The 27931-nt window shown below is 48.3% G+C and overlaps 1 protein-coding gene and 1 long non-coding RNA gene across 2 annotated transcripts; one reads left to right on the forward strand and one right to left on the reverse strand.

The window, feature by feature from the left end:
- Positions 1 to 1632: 1632 nt before the first annotated feature.
- Positions 1633 to 3840, reverse strand: LOC122388451 (spidroin-1-like). The gene is made up of 3 exons (XM_043379538.1): positions 3708 to 3840; positions 2610 to 3421; positions 1633 to 2357 (listed from the first exon to the last, which is right to left on the reverse strand). The coding sequence occupies exons 1-3, from the start codon at positions 3714 to 3716 to the stop codon at positions 1931 to 1933; spliced, it is 1248 nt and encodes a 415-aa protein (XP_043235473.1). The 5' UTR covers positions 3717 to 3840; the 3' UTR covers positions 1633 to 1930.
- Positions 3841 to 6639: 2799 nt separating this feature from the next.
- Positions 6640 to 10173, forward strand: LOC122388452. Its single transcript, XR_006257796.1, has 2 exons — positions 6640 to 6887; positions 9536 to 10173. It is a non-coding gene; the product is annotated as an uncharacterized LOC122388452 (long non-coding RNA).
- Positions 10174 to 27931: the final 17758 nt, after the last annotated feature.

The following is a 27931-nucleotide window of genomic DNA, read 5'->3' on the forward strand; positions in this document are numbered from 1 at the left end:
TCTCATAGTTTAACCGACGAACGAAGCTAATGTTGTGTATTCTGGCCATTCATGGTCTATAAAGAACAAACTAATTGACATGAGGACTGAGGTCAATATCAATCTGATCAATCTGGCCAATCAATCTGACCGTACACCTCGGAAAGCTTCACAAAAACTATTGGCCGTCTTTTGTAATCGTATGATCGTAAATTACGGCGCCGTTTTTAACCCGCGCCCCACTGGGGTCTGTGTACCTATAACACGCCGTACTGGGGGGGGGGGGGCTATTCATAGCCCCCCTCCTAACTCCGAAACTACTGGGCCGCTCGTCAAAATTCAAACGGCATCTGATAGCCCCGGAAAAACTGTCGAACGAAACCTAATTTCATTGACCTCGAGGTCACCGATGACGTCACAGGTCAGGTCAAAGTAAAAATTATCGATATTTGGCTTATTCACATTTTGGGCTCTGGCTGCCGTCTTACGAGTCAGATCAGGCTGATTTTTTTGTTTACACACTCGTGAACAGATGCTTTAGATACCCTGAGGTACAAAACTTGTACTTTGATTTTCAGGTCAGGGTCAGGTCATCATAGGCCACGGAAATCTTATGTCATAAGTCGGTCACGTGACAAATGTTTTATGGTCCATTTAGGCCATAGATTTCGAATTCGGTGTCGCCTGTGTCATTTGAGACCATTTTCATCTTAATATAGCTGAGGTCAGGTAACTTTCAGGTAAAAAAAGGTCCAATTTCAAAGTTTAAATTTTTCAACAAAAAACATGTATTGGTATCGGATGCAGTTTAAGCTCAGGAACACGATGATGCTATTTATATTGGTGTACGATGTCAAATTCGCACAAAAAAATGAAAAATTTATAATTGTGAAATTTTTGCTATAATGCGTATAAATTGGTCATTTTTTAAGATATCTGGCTAAACTTGCTAGAGTAAGTCATAAGCATGTGATCTATCATATATATTCCGTTTTTTCGAAAAGTCAAAAAGTTTTTGAATAAAACGATAAAAATACAAATTTTGAATTTGAATCAATAAAATTTTCAAAAACTTTACATTTTTGAAAAATCGAGATAGCAGTTTGATAGCGCAGTCCATTCTGAGTTCTCTCATGCAAAGAAATTGGATCTAGCTCAAAAACTGAGCTCTTGGGAGCGATTCTCGTGGTTCAATGTTTTGCGTCGAAATCGGCCGAACATGACGTCACTCTGACGTCATTTCTGGCCGACCTATGATAGATACGAAGTTTAAATTTTGAGACAAGGTGTCAAATTGATCCAGCCAAAGGTACTGAAAGTGTGGCGGCGATACGTCAAGCGGTTAAGAAGTTATTGCAGAAAAACGGGAGGGGGCTATGAATAGCCCCCCCCCCCCGAGGGGCGCGGGTTAACACGATGGCAAAAGTATGATATTTACAAGTGCCGAAAGATTTTTTTTTTAGTTATCGAGTATCAATAGAAAACATGACGCGTGGAGTATTTGTCTCCACTGGCGGCCCTGCTGAAGGAACAGAGAGTAAACGGTAACACCATCATTCATGCATCGTTCACTGGAGTAGATGCTCTATGGGTACGGGTTTACCTCATGTTGACAATAGCTGACCTCCTATGCTCAAAGACAATACATAACAGTACCGCTTTTGTATATTTTACATACACGAGCACATACCAACGACGGACATGTGTCGCACGTCGCACAAATGGCAATGTCCCGTACGAAATTGATCATTAATGGAATTAGGCGATGCAATTTGCGAACAAAAAGGCACCGGGAGTTCACATTGCAAGGGACATTCAGTGGGCAGGTGATGTCAGTCAACTTAAGTACCTACAACCATGTATATAACAAACTGAAATTATTACACCAATTCTTCTTGAAGCTTTATTGTTTAGTTTTGCAATCTCCCCAACGAGCTACCTAACGAGCTATCTATTGTCTCTGTCCGGCTCCATTCTCTCCCAGACGGGAGATCTCCTGCCTCTGTCCAGCTCCATTCTCTCCTAGACGGGAGATCTCCTGCCTCTGTCCAGCTCCATTCTCTCCCAGACGAGAGATCTCCTGCCTCTGTCCAGCTCCATTCTCTCCCAGACGAGAGATCTCCTGCCTCTGTCCAGCCCCATCCTCTCCCAGACGAGAGATCTCCTGCCTCTGTCCAGCTCCATTCTCTCCTAGACGGGAGATATCCTGCCTCTGTCCAGCTCCATTCTCTCCCAGACGGGAGATCTCCTGCCTCTGTCCAGCTCCGTTCTCTCCCAGACGAGAGATCTCCTGCCTCTGTCCAGCTCCATTCTCTCCCAGACGAGAGATCTCCTGCCTCTGTCCAGCTCCATTCTCTCCCAGACGAGAGATCTCCTGCCTCTGTCCAGCTCCGTTCTGTCCAGGACGAGAGATCTCCTGCCTCTGTCCAGCTCCATTCTCTCCCAGACGAGAGATCTCCTGCCTCTGTCCAGCTCCATTCTCTCCCAGACGGGAGATCTCCTGTCTCTGTCCAGCTCCATTCTCTCCTAGACGGGAGATCTCCTGCGTCTGTCCAGCTCCGTTCTGTCCAGGACGGGAGATCTCCTGCCTCTGTCCAGCTCCATTCTCTCCCAGACGAGAGATCTCCTGCCTCTGTCCAGCTCCGTTCTCTCCCAGACGGGAGATCTCCTGTCTCTGTCCAGCTCCGTTCTCTCCCAGACGAGAGATCTCCTGCCTCTGTCCAGCTCCATTCTCTCCCAGACGAGAGATCTCCTGCCTCTGTCCAGCTCCATTCTCTCCCAGACGAGAGATCTCCTGCCTCTGTCCAGCTCCGTTCTCTCCCAGACGGGAGATCTCCTGCCTCTGTCCAGCTCCATTCTCTCCTAGACGGGAGATCTCCTGCCTCTGTCCAGCTCCATTCTCTCCCAGACGAGAGATCTCCTGCCTCTGTCCAGCTCCGTTCTCTCCCAGACGGGAGATCTCCTGCCTCTGTCCAGCTCCATTCTCTCCTAGACGGGAGATATCCTGCCTCTGTCCAGCTCCATTCTCTCCCAGACGGAGCGCCGGTGTCCGGCGTCGTGCCGCGCCCCGACCAGGCCGGCTGCCTCCCAGCGGTTCACTCCTGACGGCGGCAGACGGCGGTTGCGGGAGCACGTCACTCTCGGCCCGGTAGCCGTTCTCGTCGGCCACCCATCGCACCTCGATCGGCACCTCTCTGCCCGCCCTGTCCAGCGTCACGTACGAGTAGCTGCCCTGCATGACGATGCCGAACTCCTCGCCGATCTGCCTCAGCTGACCAGAGACCTCCTGTTTGATCTGGTCGGCCGTCTCGAACGCGTACTGGAACGAGCCGTCCTCCGCCTGGGAGGACTCCATGCGGAGGATACCAGCGTCCTCCAGAGTGGAGTCCAGGGCCTGGGGTCGGGCGGTGGCCGCCGCGGCCAGACACCCAACCAATAGTAGCTGTAACGGAGGCAGAGGGACATCAGATCGGCCGCTGGTTAACATGCAAGCTTTATCCAAAGGAATCGGCTCATCGTAAAAAAATGTCATATAAATGGGTCATCCAAGGAAGAGTCTTGACCAAACCATATGTATTACTTACATTAACCAGGCTAGAGGCTAGCTCGAAATGAGCGATTACTAGCGACTTGTTACATAAACCGTATATGACATTCAGTATTCCATATTCCCAAACCCCAACTGACTGCTTCCGGCAACGCTCCCGTCATCGAGCTCCGTCACTCACCAGCTGCATTATCCTGAGTCTCCTTCAGAAGTCGAACTGGCAGTTCAAACCGTCCTCTCGGCCTTTATACGAACGCACCGAGGGTCACATCTGCCCCATGTTGACACCCGCCCCGTGACTGGCATTGGCTGCAGATCTCTACATCCGGAGGTGCCCCGTTCAAACAGGCAACTCGACCACAGACGGTCGCCGGCCGCCCGAGTGGCGGTTGGAGTCAGCGCTTGTACCCAGCTCGGAGAATACCAATCAATAGCGCCGACAGAGACGTGGCGTAATGTCCTGCATTTACACAGCCGTCTCCGAAGGTCAACCCGCTGCATATGCGGCACAGCACAACGTGGGGGTGACGTATGCACCCATCCCGATGTAAGTGCGGTTTCCAAGTAGGTAGGGTTCCCACTATACATAGTCATGCCTCTGACAAGTGACATATTTTGGTTGCAGTTGAAGTATCTGTATCTGTATCTGTATTTTCGAAAGTACATGCAGTCCATATACCTACACTGGTTTTCCATGACTCGAGTCACATTGGGCTGAAGGTAGGTTCACGAAATCGCAAACAAGCTTCCCATCCACTCTTTGTTTGTGTCCTTACTTTGGATAAGAAAAAGGTCATAGGTACATAAATAGTCGAGTTCCCGTGAAGGAGATCTTTTTCCCTTTTTCCACCTTTCCTTCGTCTAAATTTTTCTTTTTCACAAATGTTGCATTGCATAAGCTTAAACACTCGGTTGACTTTAACAGCTGGTTTCCTGGAGAAAATCCATCTAAATAGGTGAAAAAGCATGGGTACCGGAGGCGCGACACGACGTTTCCGAAAAGGGGGGGGGGGTCCCCTTCTATTGCCCCCTCCCGGGTTCCCCGTTCCTGCGCCCATGTTCGATGATCTGATTTCAAAAATATGATTTCAAGCTTTTCCGACTTCATAGATATCTTAACCCTCGCCGGCACAGGCCATTTTGCGTCCTTCGACGGCACAAGGGGGGGGGGGGGGTTGGTACGACCCCCCTCGCGTTTGGCCCCTGATCGAGCTAGAGCTTCGCGAAAAAAAACGAACGTGTTGCCCGTCACGAGAGGAAGCCGATGATACCCAATTTTAAGGTCCTAGGTCATCGGGTGACTTTCCAGGTCAGGTCAATGACCCGAAAACCGGGAAAATCGGGACCTGTTAGAAAGTCGTAAAGTGTGACTGCTGTGTGGTTTTCCGGGGTGCTGATCACGAATATTGTGCTAGTTTTGATCAGAAATGATGTCTTTAAGCATTTAGACCAGGTCGGGTCAGGTCAGGTCAGGTCAACCGGTAGGGGTTGTGACGGGTATTCGTAATACTTGTCAACCACCTCTGACAGCTTGGTAACATGTTACGAAGGCACCAAAACTACTTCGTAAATGTTCAAATGGTTGCTAAATTCGAATTCAGCTCCAAAAACTAGCCCAGAAACATGTAAAACTCAAAAAGTGAACAGAGGTCACCCGAGGTCACCAAAGGTCAATGACCTGACCTGACCTTCAGGTGACCTTGACACCCACCCTAATGTATGGGAGCAACATCAAATCACATGTTTGAACGTTTGAAACCACGAGAAGCTTGCAAACGCGCAGCTAATGCGAGCCGACATACGCCGAATCGCGATTCCGGCCAAACATGGTCTCGGAAAAGAGGTCACAGGTCAAAGGTCATTTGGGTCAGGGTCATGACATTTTCAGGGTAGGTGTAAAATTGATCAATGCGAGAGTACTGAAAGTTTCGTCGCGATCAGCCGCTTTTTACGCGAGTTATTCGCGAAAAAACTTTAGGGGGGGGGGGGGTTGCATCACCTTGTGCCCCCTGTGCCGGCGAGGGTTAATTCAAGGTACGGTAGTAACCGAAAAAAAAACGTTCTTTGAATAAAGATGTCTAGTTGGAAAAGCTGTTGAAACAATAAACGACTAGTAGCCGAAAAAAGCGTACCTAGGTTAGGTACCTTGGCCAAACAATGTCAAGACGTTCTCGTGGCCGTCCAAAACGCAGAGAAAGAACGATGCTCGTTCGAGACACGAAGCCCGACAAGGTGAGGGTCATCAGGTGTTCTAAGCATTTGGTAGGCCAGGGACGGAATACCGCTGATGGGTTATTCGATGACCACATCCACGACCGCTACCACGTGAGATATAACCATGAGGTTTACCGGTTTAAAAGGCCCGATTTCCAACAACTGCGACCGGGCATAGCATGATCGAATATCTGGCCACGAGTTCCGACCAGGGCTGCGGAGTCGGAGTCGAAATCGGTCGGAGTCGACAGTTTTGACCGGAGTCAGAATCGGAGTTAATTTTGGAAGTCGGGGTCGAAGTGGGAGTTGTACCGGTCCGAAGACCGAAACATTCATCGATTCGACTCCGCAGACCTACCAAGTGCCAGGGCTGCGGAGTCGGAGTCGGGGTCGGGAATCGGAGTCGGTCTGAGTCGGAGTTGATTTTGGGAAGCTGGATTTGGAGTCGGAGTCGGAGCCCCCGAAGATAGGTGCATCGACTCCGCAGCACTGGCCCCTGGTTTTGACGATTGCCCCGCCCCTTCACCTCGTCCTCAGCCGCTCCACTGGACTGGCTGCTGCAGCCTGCAGCCGTCATTGGCTCATGGTCATTGGCTGATGGCCCATCACAGGCTGCAGCCAATGGCGGGTGCAGCCTGCAGCCGTCATTGGCTGCAGGCTGGAGCTCCTAAACAAAAATGCTTTCACTGATTCGAATATTCGTCCAGAGAGAGTAGGTACCAATGGGCAGAATGGGCATCACAAAGGGATAAAGAAAGGAATGACTTCATCAAAAGCTTCCAAATGAGCTGCCATATTGGGTCAATAACTGCGCATAAAAGACGCTTTCCAATGTGACTGTTGATGTTCTATTCAAAGGTCTTTTCCATGCTGTCAACTCACCGGCATTCTCTGTATTTGACAAATTCATCATTTTCAGCGTAGTTTTGGAAAAATGATAGCCTTGTTTTTGTGAGCTATCATAAAAATATCAATCTGAAAAATAGATAGGCCAACATTCTTTCAATCAATTGTTTTGAGAAACTCATCATTGTCCGCTAGCATGTGCCTACTTCTTGAAGTGAACACACCAACGCTCAGTAGGGTATGTTTTGGCATTGGTGATATTTTCAATTCAAATTCAACCTCGTGAAAAAGCGCAGTGCATGTAAGTAAAAAGAGTAAAAAAAGATTTTGGCCACATGATAATAAGCCATGTTGATGTCATTGGGCTCTTAGACTAAGTGCACGAACAGCTTTCAAATTGGCTTAACATGCAATGCAGCAAAAATCAGAACCCTGAATCGGTTTGGACATTGGACAATCCTTTCATTCTTTCAATTTTCATTCATCTCAATGTTGGTCTGGAATGCAAACCTATCTATCTATCTATCTATCTATCTATCTATCTAATCCTTGCAATTGACTACCTTGACCTTGACCTAGGTACCTATCTAGCAGTTCCTGGACTGAGCATACATGATTTCCTTGACTGAATGTGTGTAACCTGCTGTGTAGGCCAGCATAGCCTGCATAGCCGGCCCAGTGTATTTCCTTTCTGGAGAGGCCTGTTTTACCAACAGAAAAAAAGCTACTTGCCAAAATTGTTTGCCTAAAGACCGCTTCACATACCTTTGGTAAATCCTATCCGCTTACGTGCCCTTCGTGTTTACGAGCTGTATGTGAAGCGTTCTTTATGCAAAAAATTCTGGCAGCCGGCAATTGTTCTGTTGGTAAAACTGGCCTCTGAACTTGATCTGCATAGGGATTCACTCAAAGCCTGGCAAAATGCAGGACACATTGGTTTGTAGTTTCCTGGAGGATTGTGTTTAGGTAGTGTGGCTTAGGCTCAATGTTCACTGTTCAGCCACTGCCACCTTCTTGACGTGGCCTGAATCTGATTAATGTTGTCTCCGTGAAGTAAGTATGATGTTGATATAGCTAAAATGGCACTTGACCTTGGCACTTAGAAATGAATGACAACATTGCTGTAACATTCAAACAGTTCCTGGTTTTGCTGAGCTAGCACTGTTGAATATACAGACAGCTCCCATTCAATTAAATGAAGGGGAATGTGGTTTTATTGGGATGTTTGCGTCAGTTTGAGTCAGTCATATATCACTCCTGTCTTTTACATGGATCCTTAATTGTTAACCAGTCTTTCTTTTGCGGTGAACAAAGGAAAGCACTCAACACACAACTTTTTGTACTCAATGTATCATCCACAAAGTAGCTACCTACTAAAGCTTCCAGGATGAATTGAAGTCTTGTGTTTGCTTTTGGATCACAGGTTAGGTCAGTATTTTTATTGCATTTTTCTTAACCCTAGAACGCCTAGGGGGGGGTTGTATCAACCCCCCCCCCCCTGAGGTTTTTCGGAAATAGTGCAAAAACGGCGGCGCGCAGCGCCGCCAAATTTTGGGTACCTTATGGGGCAAACCTTGCGCATCTTTTGATAAAAAAAATTTGACCGGGTCATGTCAGGTCACGGAGTTATGACGTCACAAAGGGAACAGCCTCCGGCCGGATTTTCACAAACTGAGTGCCAACGCCCGAGGTTTCCTGCCGGTGGTACGGACATCGGTTGATGGATCGTGATGAAACTTCCCATGCAAGTTGGGGCAAGTATTGGCTATCATATGGTATAAGAAACTTGACCGGGTCAGGTCAGGTCACGGAGCTATGACGTCACAAGAGGAACAGCGTCCGGTACTATTTTTGAAAAGCGCCCGAACCACTATTTTGCTAATTCTTGTCACCTCAATGGGAATATGCAGCAATATTAGCTTCTATAAGGAGCAAATGGACATCCCAAATCCAAAAATACAATCAGATTTCAAAAATTTAAATTTTGATTTTTCGAATTTCTGCCGCCGACTGTGACCTTGCCGACTTCCGGCGCTCCCAACGCGCCATTTTTAGAGCTAGGGAAACGAAATACATACCAAACGATAGAGAATTGATCAAGGAACACGATAGTGTAGGTTTCAAGTCGATATCTCCCACCGTTTTGCCGCAATCGCCACGAAAAATTTGAAAAAGTCTATTTTTCCGAAAATTTGACCTTTGACCGGTCAAAAGTAGGTCAAATGTTGACCTAGGACCAAAAAATATACCACCATTCGCGAGATCTCGTTGAGAGCAATCCGTTGGTTTTTTCCGCTAAGCTCTACGACCTTCCGTTTCGAAACGCCAGGGGGGGGGTCGTAACAACCCCCCCCCCCCCTGGTCGTTCGTGTTATGAGAAATGGCCTGGTCGTGCGAGGGTTAAGTTCCTCAGCTAAATCTGGAAACATGAGTTAATTTTGATCTGAATTATACTGTCTTCACATGTTCTGTGAAGATTGCAACTTTGATATAAATTTTGCTTATTCAATATACAGTCCACTTACACTATTTAGTTATATTTTTAGATATAAATGCCGGTGGAATATGGATAGTACAATCAGAGAGAAATGGTTAAACATCATAGAAATGATTGCTGTCTCTGCTATCCATCCTGTAGCTCATTTGGTAAGGTCAAAGGTGCTTTACCCCCAGCTATGGCCAGATTCTGAGGTGATTGTCATGTGTATCTCCCAAACTGTCCATCAGAATTAAGTGCTAAAATATGTATCAGCGCAAACAGTAAACATTGTATTTGTGTTATTTCTTTGAGTCATATTTATGAACAGGGCCATTTGTCAGTGCCATTTTTGTTATGCTAGCAAATAGTTATGAATTTTTTGTCGCACTAGGTCCATACTGTGAGCACAATACACCATTAGCATTAGTAAGGCACTTTTCCCCTGATTTTAACAGATCTTTATCTTTCAGATGACATCCATTCATCAACAGTCCGCTTGAAGTGTCAAAATGAGCTCTCAAAAAGGAAATGCGAACCGAACCAGGGCTCAGAAGCATAAAAATGTAACCAAGTTCAACAACAGCATGCATGATACTTCCAGACGAACCAAGCTCCTGAACAACATGGAGGTGCATGGTGTTTGCCAAAGGTGTAAAGACATAATCGACTGGAAAATCAAGTACAAGAAGTACAAGCCTCTGACAGCTCCCAAAACGTGCACCAAATGCCACCAAAAGACTATCACACAGGCGTACAGAACCATCTGTAGAAACTGTGCATCATCACTACAAGTCTGCGAGAAGTGCGGAGAATCCAAGACGGTAATACCGAAAACCATTCTCACGCCACAGGAGCAAATGAAAGAGGAAGCCGAGCTGGAGAAGGAGCTGAAGGGCCTTCCGGAGCGGAAAAGGAGAAGCCTAAAGAGGTGTATGGCCAAAGAGAGGAGCAATCCAGACAGTGATCCCAACAACTTCATCAGGGACATGCGGCAGAGGATCGAGGACGTGAGGCAGGGTCTGGATGACGGTCTGTCGGATATGTCGGACTACACCAGTGGGGAAGAGAGCGGCGGGGAGGATGGGGAGGAATAAATGACGGACAACAATTGACGATCTTTTTCAGCTTGATGGCAGTTTCCAGGATCTGGTGGGTGTAATTGGGTGTAACTACACAGAACCCATGAAATCGGAGCACTTCTATGCAGCATACTATCTGAACCCCTTGGACATCGTCGTAGCCATGCGACTTCCATTTAATTTAATTTTGATTCCTCACAGCTGCCCAGCTTGCGTGGGATGAGGATGCAGAGTAAAAATGCGAAATCTGAAAAAGGCAGTCGATTCGCTTTTTTGGACTTTCAAGGGGTCTCGGCAGTAATATTTGTGTTACAGTTCCTCAGTTTGTCATGCTCCGTGAAAGCAGTAGGGAACGGCGGTGATTCATAGCTGTTTGAAACCAGCCGCAGACATCCTATTTGTTAGGTCGAAGCACCTCGGACTGGGACTGGAAGATAGGGGAAGGTAATCGGCATAAGCAGTTAGAAATAGTTATTCCTATCACTTATCGGCATTGATCTTGTTTTAAAGAATGATGAAGACTGCAACGACCGAGCACGACACTAGCGCCACACCGCGGAGACTGCAACGACCGAGCACGACAGTAGCGCCACGGTGCGGAGACTGCAACCGTGTCGGGTGAACGGGATAGTAGCGCTATGCTGCGGAGACTGTTACTGCATCACACGACAGTAGCACTGTGCTTGGTCTTGTCTTGGTCTCGGTTGCTGGCTTTCGAGCCACCACTAATTCTTGTATATGCTGTGAATACAATGCATCAGCGAATTGCGAGAGGAGCACGGAAAACTATGGAGACTGCAGTAGGGTAGCGTCTGGCTGTGGAGACTACGGTGCACGCACGACACTAGCGCCACACCGCGGAGACTGCAACGGACGAACACGACAGTAGCGCCATGCTGCGGAGACTGCAGTGGCGCACACAACAGAAGCACCAGTGCGGAGACTACGACGGCTGAACATGACAGTAACACCACGCTGTGGAGACTGCAACGTTCTTACACAGCAGAAGCGCCATGGTGCGGAGACTGCAACGATACATCCCTACGTTTGTAGCGCTACGGTACAGAGACTGAAACAACCTTAACTTCAAAGGGCGGTAGCGGCGTAATACTCCGGAGACTGCAACGGCGTACACGACAGGAACACTATACTTAACTATGGAGACTCCAATGGTGCACACAACAGTAACACCATACTATGGAGACAACCGCGGTGTTACACACTACAATAGCACCATATTATTAAGACTACAACGGTATACACGACAGTAACACCATACTATGGAGAATGCAATGGTACAGCCCACCGCTAAAGTAATGTAGGGTTTTACCAATCTCAACCGTTGGCTTTGACTGGCGATTGTTTAATGCGGAGTGATCGAAAAGAAGATGTCAATATCTAAAGTTGCAGCTGAAAGGGTGACGATACATATAAGCTACATTCAAAGCTTCATTGTAGTCTGGCTAATCGTTCCTAAGCTTCAGAAGCAGAACATACCCATGACTGAAACCACACATTACTTCTGCTGTGGACTGTACCACGACAGTACCTACCCCACACTACAGCGACTGTAGTGGCGCACACGAGAGAAGCGCCGCGGGTCGGCAGCTGTCCACTGTCCAGTTCGCGGAAAGTTTAGGCCTTTTGCGGTTTTGGTATGAACTACGAACTCATGAAGTTCTCAGCAGGTTGCTCAATAATTCTTGCTGAAAAGCTTCAGCAGTGCATCACTCATCTTGCATCACAGAACCCGTAACATCAGCGCCACTGGTGTCCGTGCGAGCAGCCGTAGATGGCAGCACTGCAGCCGGCCTCTGCTGCTGTCGGGCGGCTGCAGCCGGTAAATACCGCGCCTCCTGGGACGTGGAAATGTCCTCGGGTCTGGCGCTCAACAGACGGTGCCGATGCCGTATGAGAGGCCTCAGCAGTACGAGGGGGTCTCTGCAGCCGCGAGTCTGTGCTGCCATTTGTCCAAATTTATGCGTAGTGTGCTGACAGCAATGACGGACCACAGTGCAGCTGTTTTGCGTGATTTACGTGTGGAAAGTATGAATGATTTATATCAGCGTTATGATAAAGTAGGCTATTGTTGCATTGCAGGCCTACGTTACTGCTACGACTAGTGTAGGAAGCGATGCTCAACTCTTTGCTATGCGATGCAATCCCCTTATTTGCGTTAAAAAATAAACTACAAATAATAAATATGCCCTTTTTAACATGATATCATTGATCGCAGGGCTGCGGAGTCGATGAATTTTCGGTGACTCCGACCCCGACTCCGGCTTTCAAAAACCAGCTCCTGCTCCGACTCCGGACAAAACTGTCGACTCCGACCGACTCCAACTCCGATTGCCAGGTCTGCGAAGCTGACGGATTTTTGGTGACTCCGACTCCGAATCCGGGCAGAACTGTCGACTCCGACCGGCTCCAAACCTGGCTCCGGCTCCACAGCCTTGCCAGGTCTGCGGAGTCGATAAATTTTCGTCAACACCGACTCCGACTCCGGTTTCCAAATCGACTCCGACTCCGACTCCGGTCAGAACTGTCGATTCCGACCGACTCCGTCTCCGCAGCTCTGATTGACCGTGTATGGTTGTTTCTCATCTTCTTTTGTGCATCCGAAATTTCGCAAGAACCTTATCACTATGATTATTGGAGCGAACACCACCAGCTGTTGGTGGCCTATGCGGCCTAAATGGCCGTCTTCAGTCATAGAGCTGGAAAATTCTGCGCTGTGAGGACGGCCACAGCAGCTGTGATGAGCCTACCAGGCGCAGCTGACTCTCCGTCACTGACTGGCAGTTGAGGACTAAAGCCAGAAGCCATGACAGATGGAAATTCGGCGACAGGCACCATCTCCCACTCAGTGGCGAACGGAGTGGCATATGGTTCCCAACAAAGTGAGAGATTGGCAAATTATTAGCCTGACGATACATTAGTTAGGGAACTCGTATTCGGGCTGGATGTTTACACATTGCATTGGTTTTCGGTATGATTTCTTTCCAATCCGTTTGGCATACATTAGATTTCGCCATTTCGCTTGTTGCCATCGACGCAACCGGCGCACATAGCCTAACGACCTCCATTAAAACGGTCTCCTCCGCCAGCCAGCGGGTATAGTCAGTGGAGCGGCTGCTTTTAATGTGTTCATGGTCGGGTGCCGGTGTGCGGGCGGGGGGCAGTGCCCCTCCCAGCTCACTCTCAGCCACGGTTTCCCAACTCGCTGACAAAACCACACGCACGGTGTCACACTGCGTTAATCCCAAACGGTCAAGGCCGTTGCATCGGTAACTCTAGGTACGTACTAAAATGACGTCATAGTTTTAATGATTCTTTGCTGAGCTTTCACTGTTAGCCCTAGATTCATCATTGATCAGCGCATACTTATAGAAGTACAACAGTCTCATTGACGTCTTGCTCTTGATTTACACGTAACTCGAAATACACCAAGCTTCCATACTGAACCAGATTCCATTCAAACAATCTAACGCGAAATAAACTCGAATTACAAACTGTAGGGACTACATTTCCTCGATGTAGCACAGTCTCTGTGCTGGGTTTGACTCCATCCCTTTAAACTAGCACGAAATAAACTCGCGTACGAGCCGGATTATCAGATGAGTGACGGACGCCAAAATCCATCCTTGCTCAAGCACTGTTGGCCAACTCCGACATTGCACCAAATGTTCGGCGATCCGTTCTGTCGGCCCGGCTCATTTTCGCGCAATCGACTCGGCTGGTCCGATGGTCGGATCCGGCCGGACCAGAATGTGCACTGGAATACCGCCGGTCGCCAGGTGAAATGAATGCACGCTGGCTTTCTAGGAAGGTGCCCACTGGAGCGCGACGAAGCGCAGTATGCATAGAGGGCATCTCTGGCATTTTTGCGTGCGTCGATTACGACACTGCTGAGCTGGGTCAGCTTCTCTGATCTTTCCAAGCCAGCGCGGAGCGGGTCTGGAGAGAAGAGAATCCTTGGACCCACAGTTTCTTTTGCAGGTATCAGTTTGAGCGGTTTCGTGTCGAGGGGTAGGTACTACGGAGTGGTACCGTGATAAGTCCTGGTAGCACGGCCAGCGTAATGTAGGCATGTTCATCAGCATCTTCTTTAGACAGACACCGCTGCCTGCAATGCAAATGAAATTTTATCTTCTTGGTCAAGTCAACCAAATTAAATAGGCAACTAGAAATCAATTTTTTTACATGTAATAACTTAATTCTTTAAACGACGTTTGTGTGTGTTTGTATGAGTGGGCTGGTCTGCCATCAGACTATGATCGGCCCAAGGCTATAGAACGATCGGCCCGCCGCGCCGTGACGCCAGGGGTGCGTGGAATGCGTGACGCCGGCGCGTTACGAAAGGTCGGCTCGCGTCACTCGTCCCACACCGCGCCACTTTAGAGCCTGACTTCTGCGGCGATTACAGCGCGACATATGAGCATTGTGAGAAATTGGTTTTGCGAGGGATGTGCATGAACAGCATGACCGGCAGGACGGAGCACGACGGTTACTCAATAAATTGGTCCAAAGGCGTCTGGCAATGTTTCGTGACCAAGAAATGACAATACATTACGTGTCCCACATGCTGTCTCATGGCCATTTAGTTTAGCTTTTTCGATTCACTATCACCATTATAATCGCCAAAATGCTTATTATCGGTAGGCGACATCAAAACGTTCGTTTAGTTTCAGTTAATACGGCTGATGAAAAAGGCAGTAGCCTTTGAAAGATACCTTTATATAAACTTTGCTGGTGTTCCACAATTCTTTTTTCCTTAACATGTCCCAGTACAACAACTCTGTCTTTAAAGTTAGCAGAGTACCTAACTTTATTTTACACAATTCACTGCTCTCACGCCGACGCGGAAGAACGGAAGATGATCCAATTTAGATCATTCTAAGCCGAAACGATCACGCGATCGCATAATAGGTGTATAATTTCTCAGGCAAAGACGTATCGAATGCCCGAAGGGAGTGTGCAAACAGATGCGGTAGTAATATCAGAGGCAGCACCGATAAATTATACATAAAAAATGAGCCTCTGAAACACCTAGCTTCGGAGATATTCAGACATTACTGTATGCCTGGTCTATTCAAATACATTAGCCAGAGGGGTGTGGTAATAACTGGTGTAAGCAAATTGACCACGGTCAAAAATGCATTACCAGAATGCACTTAAGCCAACATTTTGGGATGTTCTCGTTCCTAAGTCGGCTAAGAGCTTCGGTCCAGAAAATAAATTTATCGTTGGCATCGTTGGCATACAGTAAAATACATACCAAACTCGGCCGGTGATAAATTTTCAAGACCTCAGTCCTTACTGATTTTTGAACTCGGCCTTCGGCCTCGTTCAAAAATCCAGTAAGGACCTCGGTCTTGAAAATTTATTTACACCGGCCTCGTTCAGTATTATATAAAACCGTTCTCAGATTGCAAGTGGTAGCTACCGCGACTTTGATCGGAGGTCAGTTATCTTTTTAGTTGAGCTACTAAGGGCGGCCACTGGTCGCTGGTCACGGCTGCAGATATGATAATCATCAGCTTACAACACATACATGCTCTCTCAACGCACATTATGAGTGAACAACTGAATGAATGCGATAGCGAATCGGCCGTGAAGAAATACTAAGAGATAGAATATAGAGCGATAGAGAGAAAGGGAGAGAGATAAAGGGAGAGAGAGTGAGAGAGAGAGAGAGAGAGAGAAAGAGGGAGAAAGAGAGAGTGAAGAGAGAGAGAGAGAGAGAGAGAGAGAGAGAGAGAGAGAGAGAGAGAGAGAGAGGGGAGAGGTGGTTTGGGCTGATTGTGTTTGCAGCTCGTTAGCACTTCAGGGATTTACTGCCGGAAACGTAGGATATAATTATTGCGTGTTCGTAATTGCACTTAATTACGATAACAACACAGCATACGCAGAACGGTGCGTAACGAGAACAGTTCTTACGCATAAAAGATAAATGGACGATAAATGGCTGATAATGAGGTGAAAATCAATTAACTCCTGATTTGTTGCTAAATTATGTGTCCACAGGAGTCAGGACTATAGCTTTCAGCACCTATCGCACTGAAAAGGTTATTCAAAACTATGTACTGGCTATATCATTAGTTGAATATTTGCATCCAATTGTTTATACCATTCACAACGTACGTTACCAAAATATGTCTAAGTCGTCATATGATTAGCAACAAATTGTTTAGAAATAAATGTGGCACAATTTTGGCTTTTAGAACACGTGTCCTGGAGACTGCTGCCATGATTGATCACAGATCATATGCAAGTTAGGGGTGTTTTTGATGTCGGACATTTACGATCCAGCATAAAACAACAGTAATGGACTACCTCCGAACGTGAGCACGCGCAAAGCTCGCAATTTGTATTCTGAGGACCGTTGCGGGGCTCGCATTTATCTTTGGAAAGCGGGCATTGCTCACGATCTTTCTCAAGTCAAATATCGGGCTGCGAGTGCGCAGCAATCGTAAGCTATGCTTCATGCTAAGTAAATAGGTACCCAAACTTACAAATTGGGAGCATTTCAGAAGCGCAATCCTCAAATACACACACAACTGATTTTGTTACCTAACGTCAAAAGGGCCGAGTAGTGTATTGCTTTGTTATACCAACGAGACTCTTCATGTCATATCGATGTGAAATATGCATTTTGTGCAACAGGGTCGAATTGTTGAATACAGTTCTCCTATACAATGGAAACATCGTCAGTCATTACGTTCTTATCGACGCATTGTTCCTCCCATACCATTGTTATACAATACTCTGCCGCAACAGAAGAGTTTTGAGCAGATGATGATAAAAGATTGACTGCAGGTCCGTAGGCACGTTCCATCAGTACCTACATTGTTACAGCCTTACCTCAACACATGTCGTTCAACTATTTCACGTCTTGTAAACCATTGGACGAAATCGTTGCGCCGAGTTGTATGACCTCGCATTGAGAGCGAGGACATTCGCAGAGTTCCTGATGACTATCTCCTTACCAGTTTCTCTGCCGCCATTCGCCGCAGAGAGACCCGTAAAACACGTACGGGGCATTTCAAACGGTGCAGTGACCAGCATATGTAATAGACCCGACTCGCTCGGCAGGTGGGCGCCAGGGTTTTTGAAGCGCAAGATTCTGCTGAGAACAGAATCGAGCGAGTGTGAAACACTTAGATAAGTAAAAGAAATTGACCTTTTCCTCGACATCAAAGATGCAAAAAGCCGAATAATGTATTTTTAAACACTGTCGGAACTGAAATGACGAATGCTGTGAAGTGTTAACCATTCATCTTTGATGACTTGCATTGATTTATAACTTTCCTGAAAATCAATAAAATTTGGAGAATCTTAAAACACTGTGAATTTTTGGTGGAATCGACAGTATGGAGAGAAAGAGGAAGAGAGAGAGAGAGAGAGAGGGAGAGAGAGAGAGAGAGAGAGAGAGAGAGAGAGAGAGAGAGAGAGAGAGAGAGAGAGAGAGAGAGAGAGGCAGAGAGAAGAGAGAGGCTGATCACGACATTCCCAATCACACACGACCCTTTCTGATGGTGCCATTTCTGCAGCGATCCAGTCAGCCATTATTGTTAAACGGCCGTCGTTATGGAGAATGTCGTGTGGCGAGACATGCCATCTACTAATCACGCTCCTCGCTCATAATAAGCGCCGAACAGACAGGCCTGCAATTGCTAGTCATGGCCCGCTTGCCGCTCAACGTGAACAAATGGGTCAGCATCTGTATTTGTTTTCTTTCCTTCACGAATCAAAGGGTTTTGAAATGACACGAAGTCGATGCGCGACAAAAAAGCTGGTCAGCTTTCCCCTGGTGATTGTCCTTCGGTGCGGTCAGCGCTTCGGCTCATGGAACGGACTAGCGGTTAAATAATGAATCTAAACGGATAATCGCAGCCAATGCGGATATAGGGTAAGGTGCCTAATTAGCGACCCCCTTAATTTGAACCGTCATTGCTCACGCTCTGTGGGTGCCACTGTATTACTGGCTTGATTTTCGGAGAGACCGTTCATTTTTCTATGAAAATATAGTTATTTTCTGCCCCAATATTCACTAACTTATTTGTAGTGAGCATTTTGGCAAACCATTGCAAAAACGCTAATAGGGAACTCTTCCCGATTAGCGACCGGGGAGGGTCGCTAATAAGTCTATGGGTTTCCCCATATTAAAAATGGCAAAAAATGCGACGCCTGAAAAGATGAAATATGATCTCAAAAAGGTAACCTATACGCAAAGCACTCAATCACTCGAACAGGAACGTTTATCCAACACATTTACGTAAGTAAAAACTGATCACGTGATGTACCGAAGGCGAAAAGAAGGCGGAAACCCAAATTTTGCGGGCTATCTCGTATGATATTCGAGGTCCGCGCTGAATTCGGCACCCCTCCAGTCGGTGACGACATTTGGCATCCCCTGCCACACATTGCAAGCTTCAGCAACACCTCATTTTCATTTCTCTCTTTTCCCCTTTTTTCCCTTCTTGAGCTATTTGCGACCATGTCAGGCGCAAATAGGAAATATGAGTTGCGACACATTTTAACCGCCATGCTGTGCACAGTTGAGCGATTCACTATGGGAAAACGGCAATCAATTGAAAAAGGAATATCGATTCAGAATAAAAAAGGTGCGTCATCCTAATGTGCACCGCTTTTCATCAGAGAGGGCCCAAACACACACGTTTTGGATAAGAAACTCGGTCATTTTTATTTAAACTCACCTGAAACGTCCCGCCAGAAACATCGACGACCAGAAAATAATTTAATTTGATAACCAAAGTATGGCTGACCTTTTGACGATGTTTTTACCCCGTTTTCTCCTGCCAGTTTTTCTGTAGGGAGCTAGGTCGCAAATCGGAAAGGGTCGCTAATTAGGCACCTTACCCTATGTCACCTCTTCATCGATTTGAGATAAACGCATACAATGCTGCAGAATGCTGGCATCTACCGTTTAAAAACAATAGATCGTAAAAAAATGTTCAAACAAATTTTATCCGATTAAATCCGTTCCTTTGCATGTTGTAACCCCACTGCGTTTTTAAAAGCCATCACTTACCTACTTACCACAATCACTAGCGGGTCCAGAAAGGGGGCATCGGAGGTTGGGGCGGGGTGGGGTTTACCTACCTTCTTCCCCAAAAGTGTCTATAGTGCCCTTCCCCAAAAGCTTCAAATAATCTTCCTGATAAATTGTGAAATTTACCACATATTTATTTTGCAAAAACAAAAGAAAAAGACGATTTTTTTTGCCTCGGATGCTGCGGGAAAGGCAAGTGCCCAGATGCCTCTTCTCTTCTTCGCTTCGTTAGTGGCGTCAGTCAGTTCGTGTTCCAAATGGGAGATCAGCTGTCGATTCGCGTGGGACAAATGGACCCGCTGGCGTGGCTGCAACACTGGGCGTGGCGGACCGGGGCGTTTCCAGACCGCCTGAGACTGGTCTCACTCGTGCACGAGAACCTGCGGTTACTGGGCCGTGGTGGGATATGTGCGGTTTGGTGCCGCTGAGCCCCTGGTATGGAAGATACAAGGGAAAACCGACAGACAGAACTGCACATTGAATAAGTCTTAAAAACAAGTGTGCTTAGCGTAAGTCTATCAGTAAAAGTGAGTTTAGGTCGGGCGCTCGAAATGAATAGCTGGCAGAAATGGCTTGGTGCATGTTTGTGTGCCATTTCAGGGCAAGCCAAATGCGTCGAGTCGAGCTCTAGGCTGTTTGAAAGCAGCTCAGCAGGACAACTATAAGGGTTGGATAATTTAGCACACAATCTTTCATTTCAGATCGAAGCTATTTTTATGAGCGTGCCTGGTTCGCGGCGTGAGAAGCCTGGTCGGCCACGCCATTGTTATTCGGGTAACTAATGGATCAGTGATGAGTCGTCTGTATGCCAAACTCTTCAGTGACACTTTCACATCTTCGCCTCAGACCTTTTTGCTTCAGAATCTTGTATGAGTGGCTACATGCTTCTTGGATGACTCGAAGGTCCTGAAAGCGGACATCAAGTGGAGGCATCCCACTTACCAGGGCTAACGCAAGGTTCATGGAATAAAAAAACTTGATCCATCACGGATATCCAACAGCTTTTATCTAAAAAAAAAAAACGTGCACAATACATGCGTTTGAGGTGCTATTTTATTCGTTTCTATGTTTTCTATTTGTTTCTTGTGCTATTACGACAGCTAACAGTATCTATTTTTCAATAATAAATCAATTACCACATACCTACCTTAACACTCGATATTAGCTCTAGAACACGGACATGATAACCATTCGAGCATGCCATCGCCGCAGGGCGTCCATCCAAGCGGGCAGAGCGGCGGCCGGAGCGCCGTCATCGCCAGAGCGTCTCTTCCCACGGCAGTCGGTGTGTGCTTTCAGTTTCACCCACTGCTGCTCAGTGCCGCCCTGCCCTGGTCTGGTCCGGTCCGGACGCTCTATATCTGTCCCCCAGAGCCGCGCGGCCGCACCGGAATCTGTGCGGCCTTGGTGGGGAAAGTTAGCCGCCGGGAGTCCGCAGCCCCGCCCATCCTGATAGGGAGCACATCAGGGAAGAGGAGATGGTATAAACGTTTCATGTGTTTACCGCTGAAGCTATGCCGTCTTAGGAACTACATAGGTAAGCATCTGTGTGGGGACCTTGCGACAGCTGCCTTGTTTTTGGCAGCTGCCGCGCTCCTCGAGCGTTGGTCCGCCCGCCGGCGGTCACCGTCACCTACCTGCGACCACTACACTGACCGCGAAAGGCACCTTGGCTATCACCTGTTCGGTTTGCAACACGGCAGCCGGCCACCCCTGTGCGGCGGGCCCACCGCCCTCATGGCAACCAAGCCACCGGAGCGTTTCACATCAAACCGGAGTAATTGCGCGCACTGGCGCAATGGCCGTGCAATGAGACAGGTCAGACCGCGGCAGCGCCCGGCCTTATTGGCCGTGGGCGGCTGGACGGGTGTATCCAGGGTGCCCGTCTCTCTGGGTGCTCGGCGCTGATTTCGGACCCAGCCCGTGTCCCTGATCTGCCAGGAAGCCGGGCGGCTGGGGGCCGGTGATGTAACCACCACTGCGCGGAGGAAGGGAGAAAGTCGGCCCGATCGCCCCTGGCTCCGACGTCGGCCATCGGGTGGTGTCGGTGACGTGGGCAGAGCGTCCCCTCCGGCACCGACGGACCGGCTCACACCCTCTCCCCGCCACCCCCACTGCTCTGCCAGCCCATGGCGGTGGCTGGTGGAGGATGCAGGCCACCTCTAGTGACGTCACAGCGGGGATGACACGGCAGAAATTGTTGCGTCAATGAGAGGGTCCTCGATAGGTGACCGCAGGCGTCATGTGAATATCGGTCAGTCGTTGTCAAGACCGAGGTGCGCAGAAGGGGACTCCCGGTAGGGCCTCACTCCACCAGGAACCGACCTCCAGTTGTTGCATGAGGTTGCACCCCACGTCGCACTTTGCACTCTCACTCACCCACTGAGAGTGATAACGGGGCTGTTTGGAAAGGTAGCTCGCGCGCGGGCGCCGCCTCTACTGGTGTGTGTTGTGTCAGGACATGACTAATGCAGAAGGATGTACGGAGGCCTGCATCAGAGAGGACAGTGTATTTATTCATTATCCATTACAACATGTAGAGCCGTCACGCTGCACTCAGCAGCGGATCCCGGACAGATTAGGTAGGCGGGCGGCGCCGTCTTTGAATCTATTTCAATGTTTTCCTACAAATAAAGTCCAAATTCACCTTATTATGATAATTTTGATATTCGTGATTGTGTGTGTAACATAATAAGATATTCGCCAGTGAGTGAGGCCGTATAAAATTGGAAAACTACTCTTTCTTCAGCTTTTGTTGCTTGGAACATACTTACGCCGGACCAATGCCGTGAAAATAAAGCAATCTTAGTGAAGCGGTTTCTAGCATGAAAGCGACGTACATGAATAACGATTAAGACCAATCTCCGCATGCCCAATCTCATTGTACGCAAATACCCAGCCCGTAACCCAGGTCTGCAGCAGACACCTCTGTGCAGCCCCGTCACACCACTTGGCAAGCCAATCTATTCCCCAACCCCTCTGCCCTGCACTCACTGCTCTCTCTCAGTGAGGCCTACCTCAGTCCTCGCCGTCCGTTCGGCGTGGCAGCTCCCAGCCTGTTAAGTCCTTCCCAGCGCATACCAGCCTCGTCATCCGTCCCAGTCCCGCCTCAGTCCTGCACAGCCCGTTTCACTCAGTCCCATATCAGCCTGTCAGCTCAGCCAATCAGATCAGCTAAGCCAATCCCAGCCCTGTCAAACCCTGTCCCAGTCCAGCCCTCACCCGCTGTAGCCCGTTCCCCTGCCCCGTCCCCACCCCTTCCGTCCGGTCCAGCCCACGTCCCGTCCCGTCCAGCCCTCGTCTTGGCCCGTCCAGCCCACGTCCCGGCCCGCCTTCAGCCCGCGTCTTGGCCCGCCTTCAGTACGCGTCTTGGCCCGCCTTCAGTACGCGTCTTGGCCTGCCTTCAGTACGCGTCTTGGCCCGCCCAGCCTGCGTCCCGTCCCGCCTTCAGCACAGAGTTGCAGGCGACACGCGTAATTGACGCTGACACCGGCGTGCGAGCCCGCCGTACCCCTGTCTCTCGTAGTAAAGCCGGTCGTTACATAAAGTAGAGGCCGCTCTGGGCTGCCGACCGAGCGGGCGGTCTATCTGCCTGTCTGGCGTGGTTGTGGCGATAGGCTGGGGGAGGGGAGGGGAAGATAAGGGAGGAGAGGTGGGAGGGTGGAGGGAAGATGGAGGGTAAGAGTGAAAGAGCGGAGTAGACGAAATAGTTTGGAGGCTGAGAGGCATATACAAAGAGCAAGTTATTCAGAAGCTGACGTCAAGGGGCTGATGTAAATTTTTGTTGCATAGGTAGGTAGTTAAATTTAGTGGTTACACCAGTGGTTACACCAACAAAAGAAAACAGTAAAACATTTATTGCATAGATTAGTGAAACACAACTAGTTTTTCTCACATTCGGAAAGATTCAGATTTTAGACATCCGACAGCGAAAGTGAATGGGAGAGACTGAGACACACAAATGAGGCCTATCCTGGCTTCAGATACACTTTTGTACCTGTGAGGTGTTTCCTATCCCGTCTTATCCCAGTCCCAGTCCCGATCCGTCCTAGTCCCAGTTTAGTCCTGTCCCGTCCCAGGCTCGCATAGTCCCTTCCCAGTCCCGTTCCTGCCCTGTCCCTGTCCCTTCCTGTCCCAAGTCCCGTCCTGTCCCAGTTCCGTCCTGTCCCAGTCCCGTCCTGTCCCAGTCCCGATTCGTCCTAGTCCCAGTTTAGTCCTGTCCCGTCCCAGGCTCGCATAGTCCCTTCCCAGTCCCGTTCCTGCCCTGTCCCTGTCCCTTCCTGTCCCAAGTCCCGTCCTGTCCCAGTTCCGTCCTGTCCCAGTCCCGTCCTGTCCCAGTCCCGATTCGTCCTAGTCCCAGTTTAGTCCTGTCCCGTCCCAGGCTCGCACAGTCCTAGTCCCTTCTCAGTCCCGTTCCTGCCCTGTCCCGTCCTGTCCCAGTCCCGTCCTGCCCCAGTCCCAGTCCTGTCCCGCCCCAGTCCTATCCTGTCCAAGTCCCGTCCAGTCCCTCTGTCTCCGTCCAGTCCCGTCACGTCCCAGTCCCGTCACGTCCCAGTCCCGTCTCTGTCCCTTCCAGTCTTGTTTGTCCAGTTCTGTCCTGCCCAGTCCCAGTCCAATCCCAGTCACGGTTCGGCTCTCTTATGATCGCGCGCCGTGCAGTGAAGGCCGGCCGGTCAGCCGACCGTGCCGCCCGCGGCCCGGAGCGGTCCGTCCTGGCTCACGGTGATCTAGTGGCTACATAAATCAGCAGAATGCGCCACAGCGGCTCGGTTACGTGAGTCCGGTGCTTACACCGCCGCCTAGCGGTGTCGCTCGGACCGTATGTACTGATTTATAGACGCAAAAACATCACGCCGGGCGGAGTGTGTGTATTTATGCATAATGTTCATTCAGACACTTTGATTTGCCGCCTGTCGGAAAAGCAAGCCTCTGAATGCCACTGGGATAGAACATCGAATTATCATTCAGCTTATATTAGATTTGATATATCATATAGATTAATACCTAGTATTTGGTACCTATCGGGATATTTTGAATATTGGTAGGTGTTCTTGGTGCTAGGCTCATTAAGTAAAATGGGTTTCTCTTTCCGGCATTAGCGGCTATTTGTTGTCGAAATCATTAGCCTTGTCCAACTTTGGATTAACCAAATCATCATAAAAGCCATGTTGCAATGTTAACCCGCGCCCCACTGGGAGGGGGGGCTATTTATAGCCCCCTCCCGTTTTTCTGCAATAACTTCCAAACCGCTTGACGTATCAACGCCAAACTTTCAGTACCTTCGGTTGCATCAATTTGACACCTTGTGTAAAAATTTGAACTTCGTACCTACCATAGGTCGGCCGGAAATGACGTCAGAGTGACGTCATGTTCGGCCGATTTCGACGCAAAACATTGAACCACGGCAATCGCTCCCAAGAGCTCAGTTTTTAAGCTAGATCCAATTTCTTTGCATGAGAGGACTCAGAATAGACTGCGCTATCAAACTGCTATCTCGAATTTTCAAAATTTTGAAAATTTCGAAAATTTTATATAATTAAATTAAAAATTTATATTTTTACATTTTTTCATTTTTTTTTTTGACTTTTCGAAAAAAAAACGGAAAACATGTGATAGAACGCATTATTATGACTAACTCTAGCAAGTTTTAGCTAAATATCTTCAAAAATGGCCAAGTTATACGCATTATTGCAAAAAATTCACAATTATTAATTTTTCAAATCAATTTTTCAGCACGAATTTGACATCGTACGCCAATATAAATAGCACCATCGTGTTTCTGAGCTCAAACTGCATCCAATAGACATCTTTTTTGTTGAAAAATTTTAACTTCAAAATTTGACCTTTTTTGACCTGAAAGTGACCTGACCTAAGCTAAATTTGACTCAAAATGACCTCGAATGACACAGACGACATCAAATTCGAAATGTTTGGCCTAAATGGACCATAAAACATGTGTCACGTGACCGACGGATGATATAACATTTTCGTGACCTGTGATGACCTGAAAATCAAAGTACCCTTTGGTACCCTCAGAGTATCTAGAGCATCTGTTCACGAGTGTGTGAACCAAAAATGAGCCTGATCTAACTTGTAAGACGGCGGCCAGACCGGCCCAGAGCCCAAAACGTGAAGAAGCCAAAATGCTAATAATTTTTACTTTGACCTGACCTGTGACGTCATCGGTGACCTCGAGGTCAATGAAATCAGGTTTCGCTCGACAGTTTTTCCGGGGCTATCAGACGCCGTTTGAATTTTGACGATCGGCCCAGTAGTTTCGGAGTTAGGAGGGGGGGCTATGAATAGCCGCCCCCCCCCCCCAGTAGGGCGTGTTATACGCAGACCCCAGTGGGGCGCGGGTTAAGTAATTACATAATTTTTAGCACAGTGACATAACGAAGAAAAAATGTCGATTTAATCAAACCGGCACATGAGGAAATGGGCTGACACAACCGATAAACGACGCCAGAAAACTGGTTTGGGTATCATCGAGAGGCGACCGACAGTGGAGAAAATCGTTTGACTCGGCCTGTCTTCACAGACCTATACTGAGACAATGGACCAGTTCCGCCACGGTATACGATACGCCATAAATTAGGGATTTCAGAGAGCAGCCCGCGGAATGGAGAGAGCGTAAGAGCGTACTGGACGCCGGAGTCCATCGGGAGCTTTTCGATGGCCCTGATTTCTTCATATCTGACATCGCTACAGAAAGCAAGTAGCTTAACGGCGAGGGCATTTCATGAATAGTGAGAATTTTAATTCAGATACTGTAAGTATGAGAAATACTAGAGCAATGAGCATTGTCGTTCTAATTTCATGTTACCAGCATCACTTCTGTGCAATGTCTGGAAATAACTTCCAACAACCGTGAAGCTACGTGCGACTGCATAGTTTCAGCAGCCCCATTGATGTATACTGAACAATAGCATCTATATGTTTATCACCATCATCGGTCTGTGTCATTTTCGGGAACGAAGTCAGCTGCAAAAAGCTATCTTGCCTCCTTTACGCGCTTCAGCACAAAGACAATGTCCACATTTCATCAGCCGGCGCCATCGAAAGTAAACGCATCCATGCTGCCTTGCAGAATGTTGCTTTGTCTTTTGTGCTCATCGTGCGTCAAAGCTGCACGCCTCTATTTGGAGCAGCTTGATCAATCTGTTTCCCTTTACTGGCATATGCCACGTCATACGCATAGCAAACTCAATCTCACTTACCATATATAGTATGTCATACTAAAAATACTCATAATACCTTCCGTTTAAGAGTATTTATTGGCAAAGAAAAAGCCAGAAGTAGTTATATACGAGTATGCAATTGCTATAAGGTCGAGCCAAAGTGATGGATTGCCAATTAGCTAAGCAATCAACATGTGCGACTCCGCAGGCCCTTGATGCATTCTCGCCAGAAGGGCACACATCAAAGAGTACGCTAAATGATGGAGCGAACTTGGGTGCCATATAGTCACCACAGACTGAGGCCAGCCAACAGCCCTTACGAAACATAATTAACTCAACACGATCCTGGAAAAACGCTCCATGCCTCAAAAGGCTGCCGGGCGGCCTGCGGGGCAGCCATTCCAGTCGTGACTCGAACATCGCACTTTTTCGCCAGCAAAAGGCGTACGCAACCCGTGATAAAGGTGCCATCTATTAGCGTCGACACTTTGCTCGTCACATTGGCCTGCCTCGCTGTGACGATGACAAGGCTCAGCACATGGCTGCTCCACACTAGAGTGTCGCAAAACTGTATGACAAGTTTCTCCCCCCTGCTACGTGTTGTTCTCACAATTATAAAGTCTCTACCCGGGAGGTGTGATGAGGTGCCACTAATGACCAACAGACATTGCCTGCAAATGACATAACAGACGTGACGAACATGAGTGGGTGCGGTTTGACAAGGCTACTTAGGGACATATGCGTTTACAAACATGTACAAGATAAATAACTTTGAAGGTTACATCATTTTGATAAACATCGACCAAACTGCTCGGCTTGGTGTTGGTTACCATGTAGCCCGACCGAACACGTTTCCAGCCTAGCGTCTTCAAGTCTCAATCATCTGTCTTTTGCGGTCGCCGGCGGCGCACACGCTGGACCGCCGCCGGGGGTAAAAAGCAGTCCGGTCCCTCATCACATGACGTAACTGGCTCGCTGTGACGCAATGTGGAGACTCGTCAGTTACGGCGCGGAGCGGCCCGGCCGGACAGGACCGGCACCGGACGATATCGGGACGGTGGAGGAACGCCGTCCACGCAACTGGATCGAGAGACAGGACAGAAAGACCGCCCGGGAAATCACGGAAAATGGTTCGGGAAAACGATCAGAGTGAAGTTAAGAATAAGTACATTCAATTAGGTCTTAATGATATCGAGATCACATGATTCAACGACGGAATCCTATACAGAAAGTCGATCAAGGTGCTATGCAATGGTGAATGGTGATAGACACCATAAAACGTCCTTGATTTGGATCCTCTTTGGAGTGCTCACCGAGGCAACGGTACGACGACTGACGGAGAGACGCCCCGGCGATGGTGAGCAGGACCTGGCGCATGACCTCGCGTGGCCGGATGTCACGTGACCTGCCCGGAAACGGGGCTCATTGAAACTCGAGAGTGGTCACGGCTATTACACAACACAGCAGTCCCAGATGCATAGTCCTTACTGTACTACGGTCTTTTGCGTGGCGCATCCAGCACAACAGGAT

The sequence above is a fragment of the Amphibalanus amphitrite genome, unplaced genomic scaffold, assembly GCF_019059575.1.
Source record: "Amphibalanus amphitrite isolate SeventyFive unplaced genomic scaffold, NRLGWU_Aamphi_draft 000323F_arrow, whole genome shotgun sequence".
In the NCBI taxonomy this organism is placed as follows: Eukaryota; Metazoa; Arthropoda; class Thecostraca; order Balanomorpha; family Balanidae; genus Amphibalanus; species Amphibalanus amphitrite.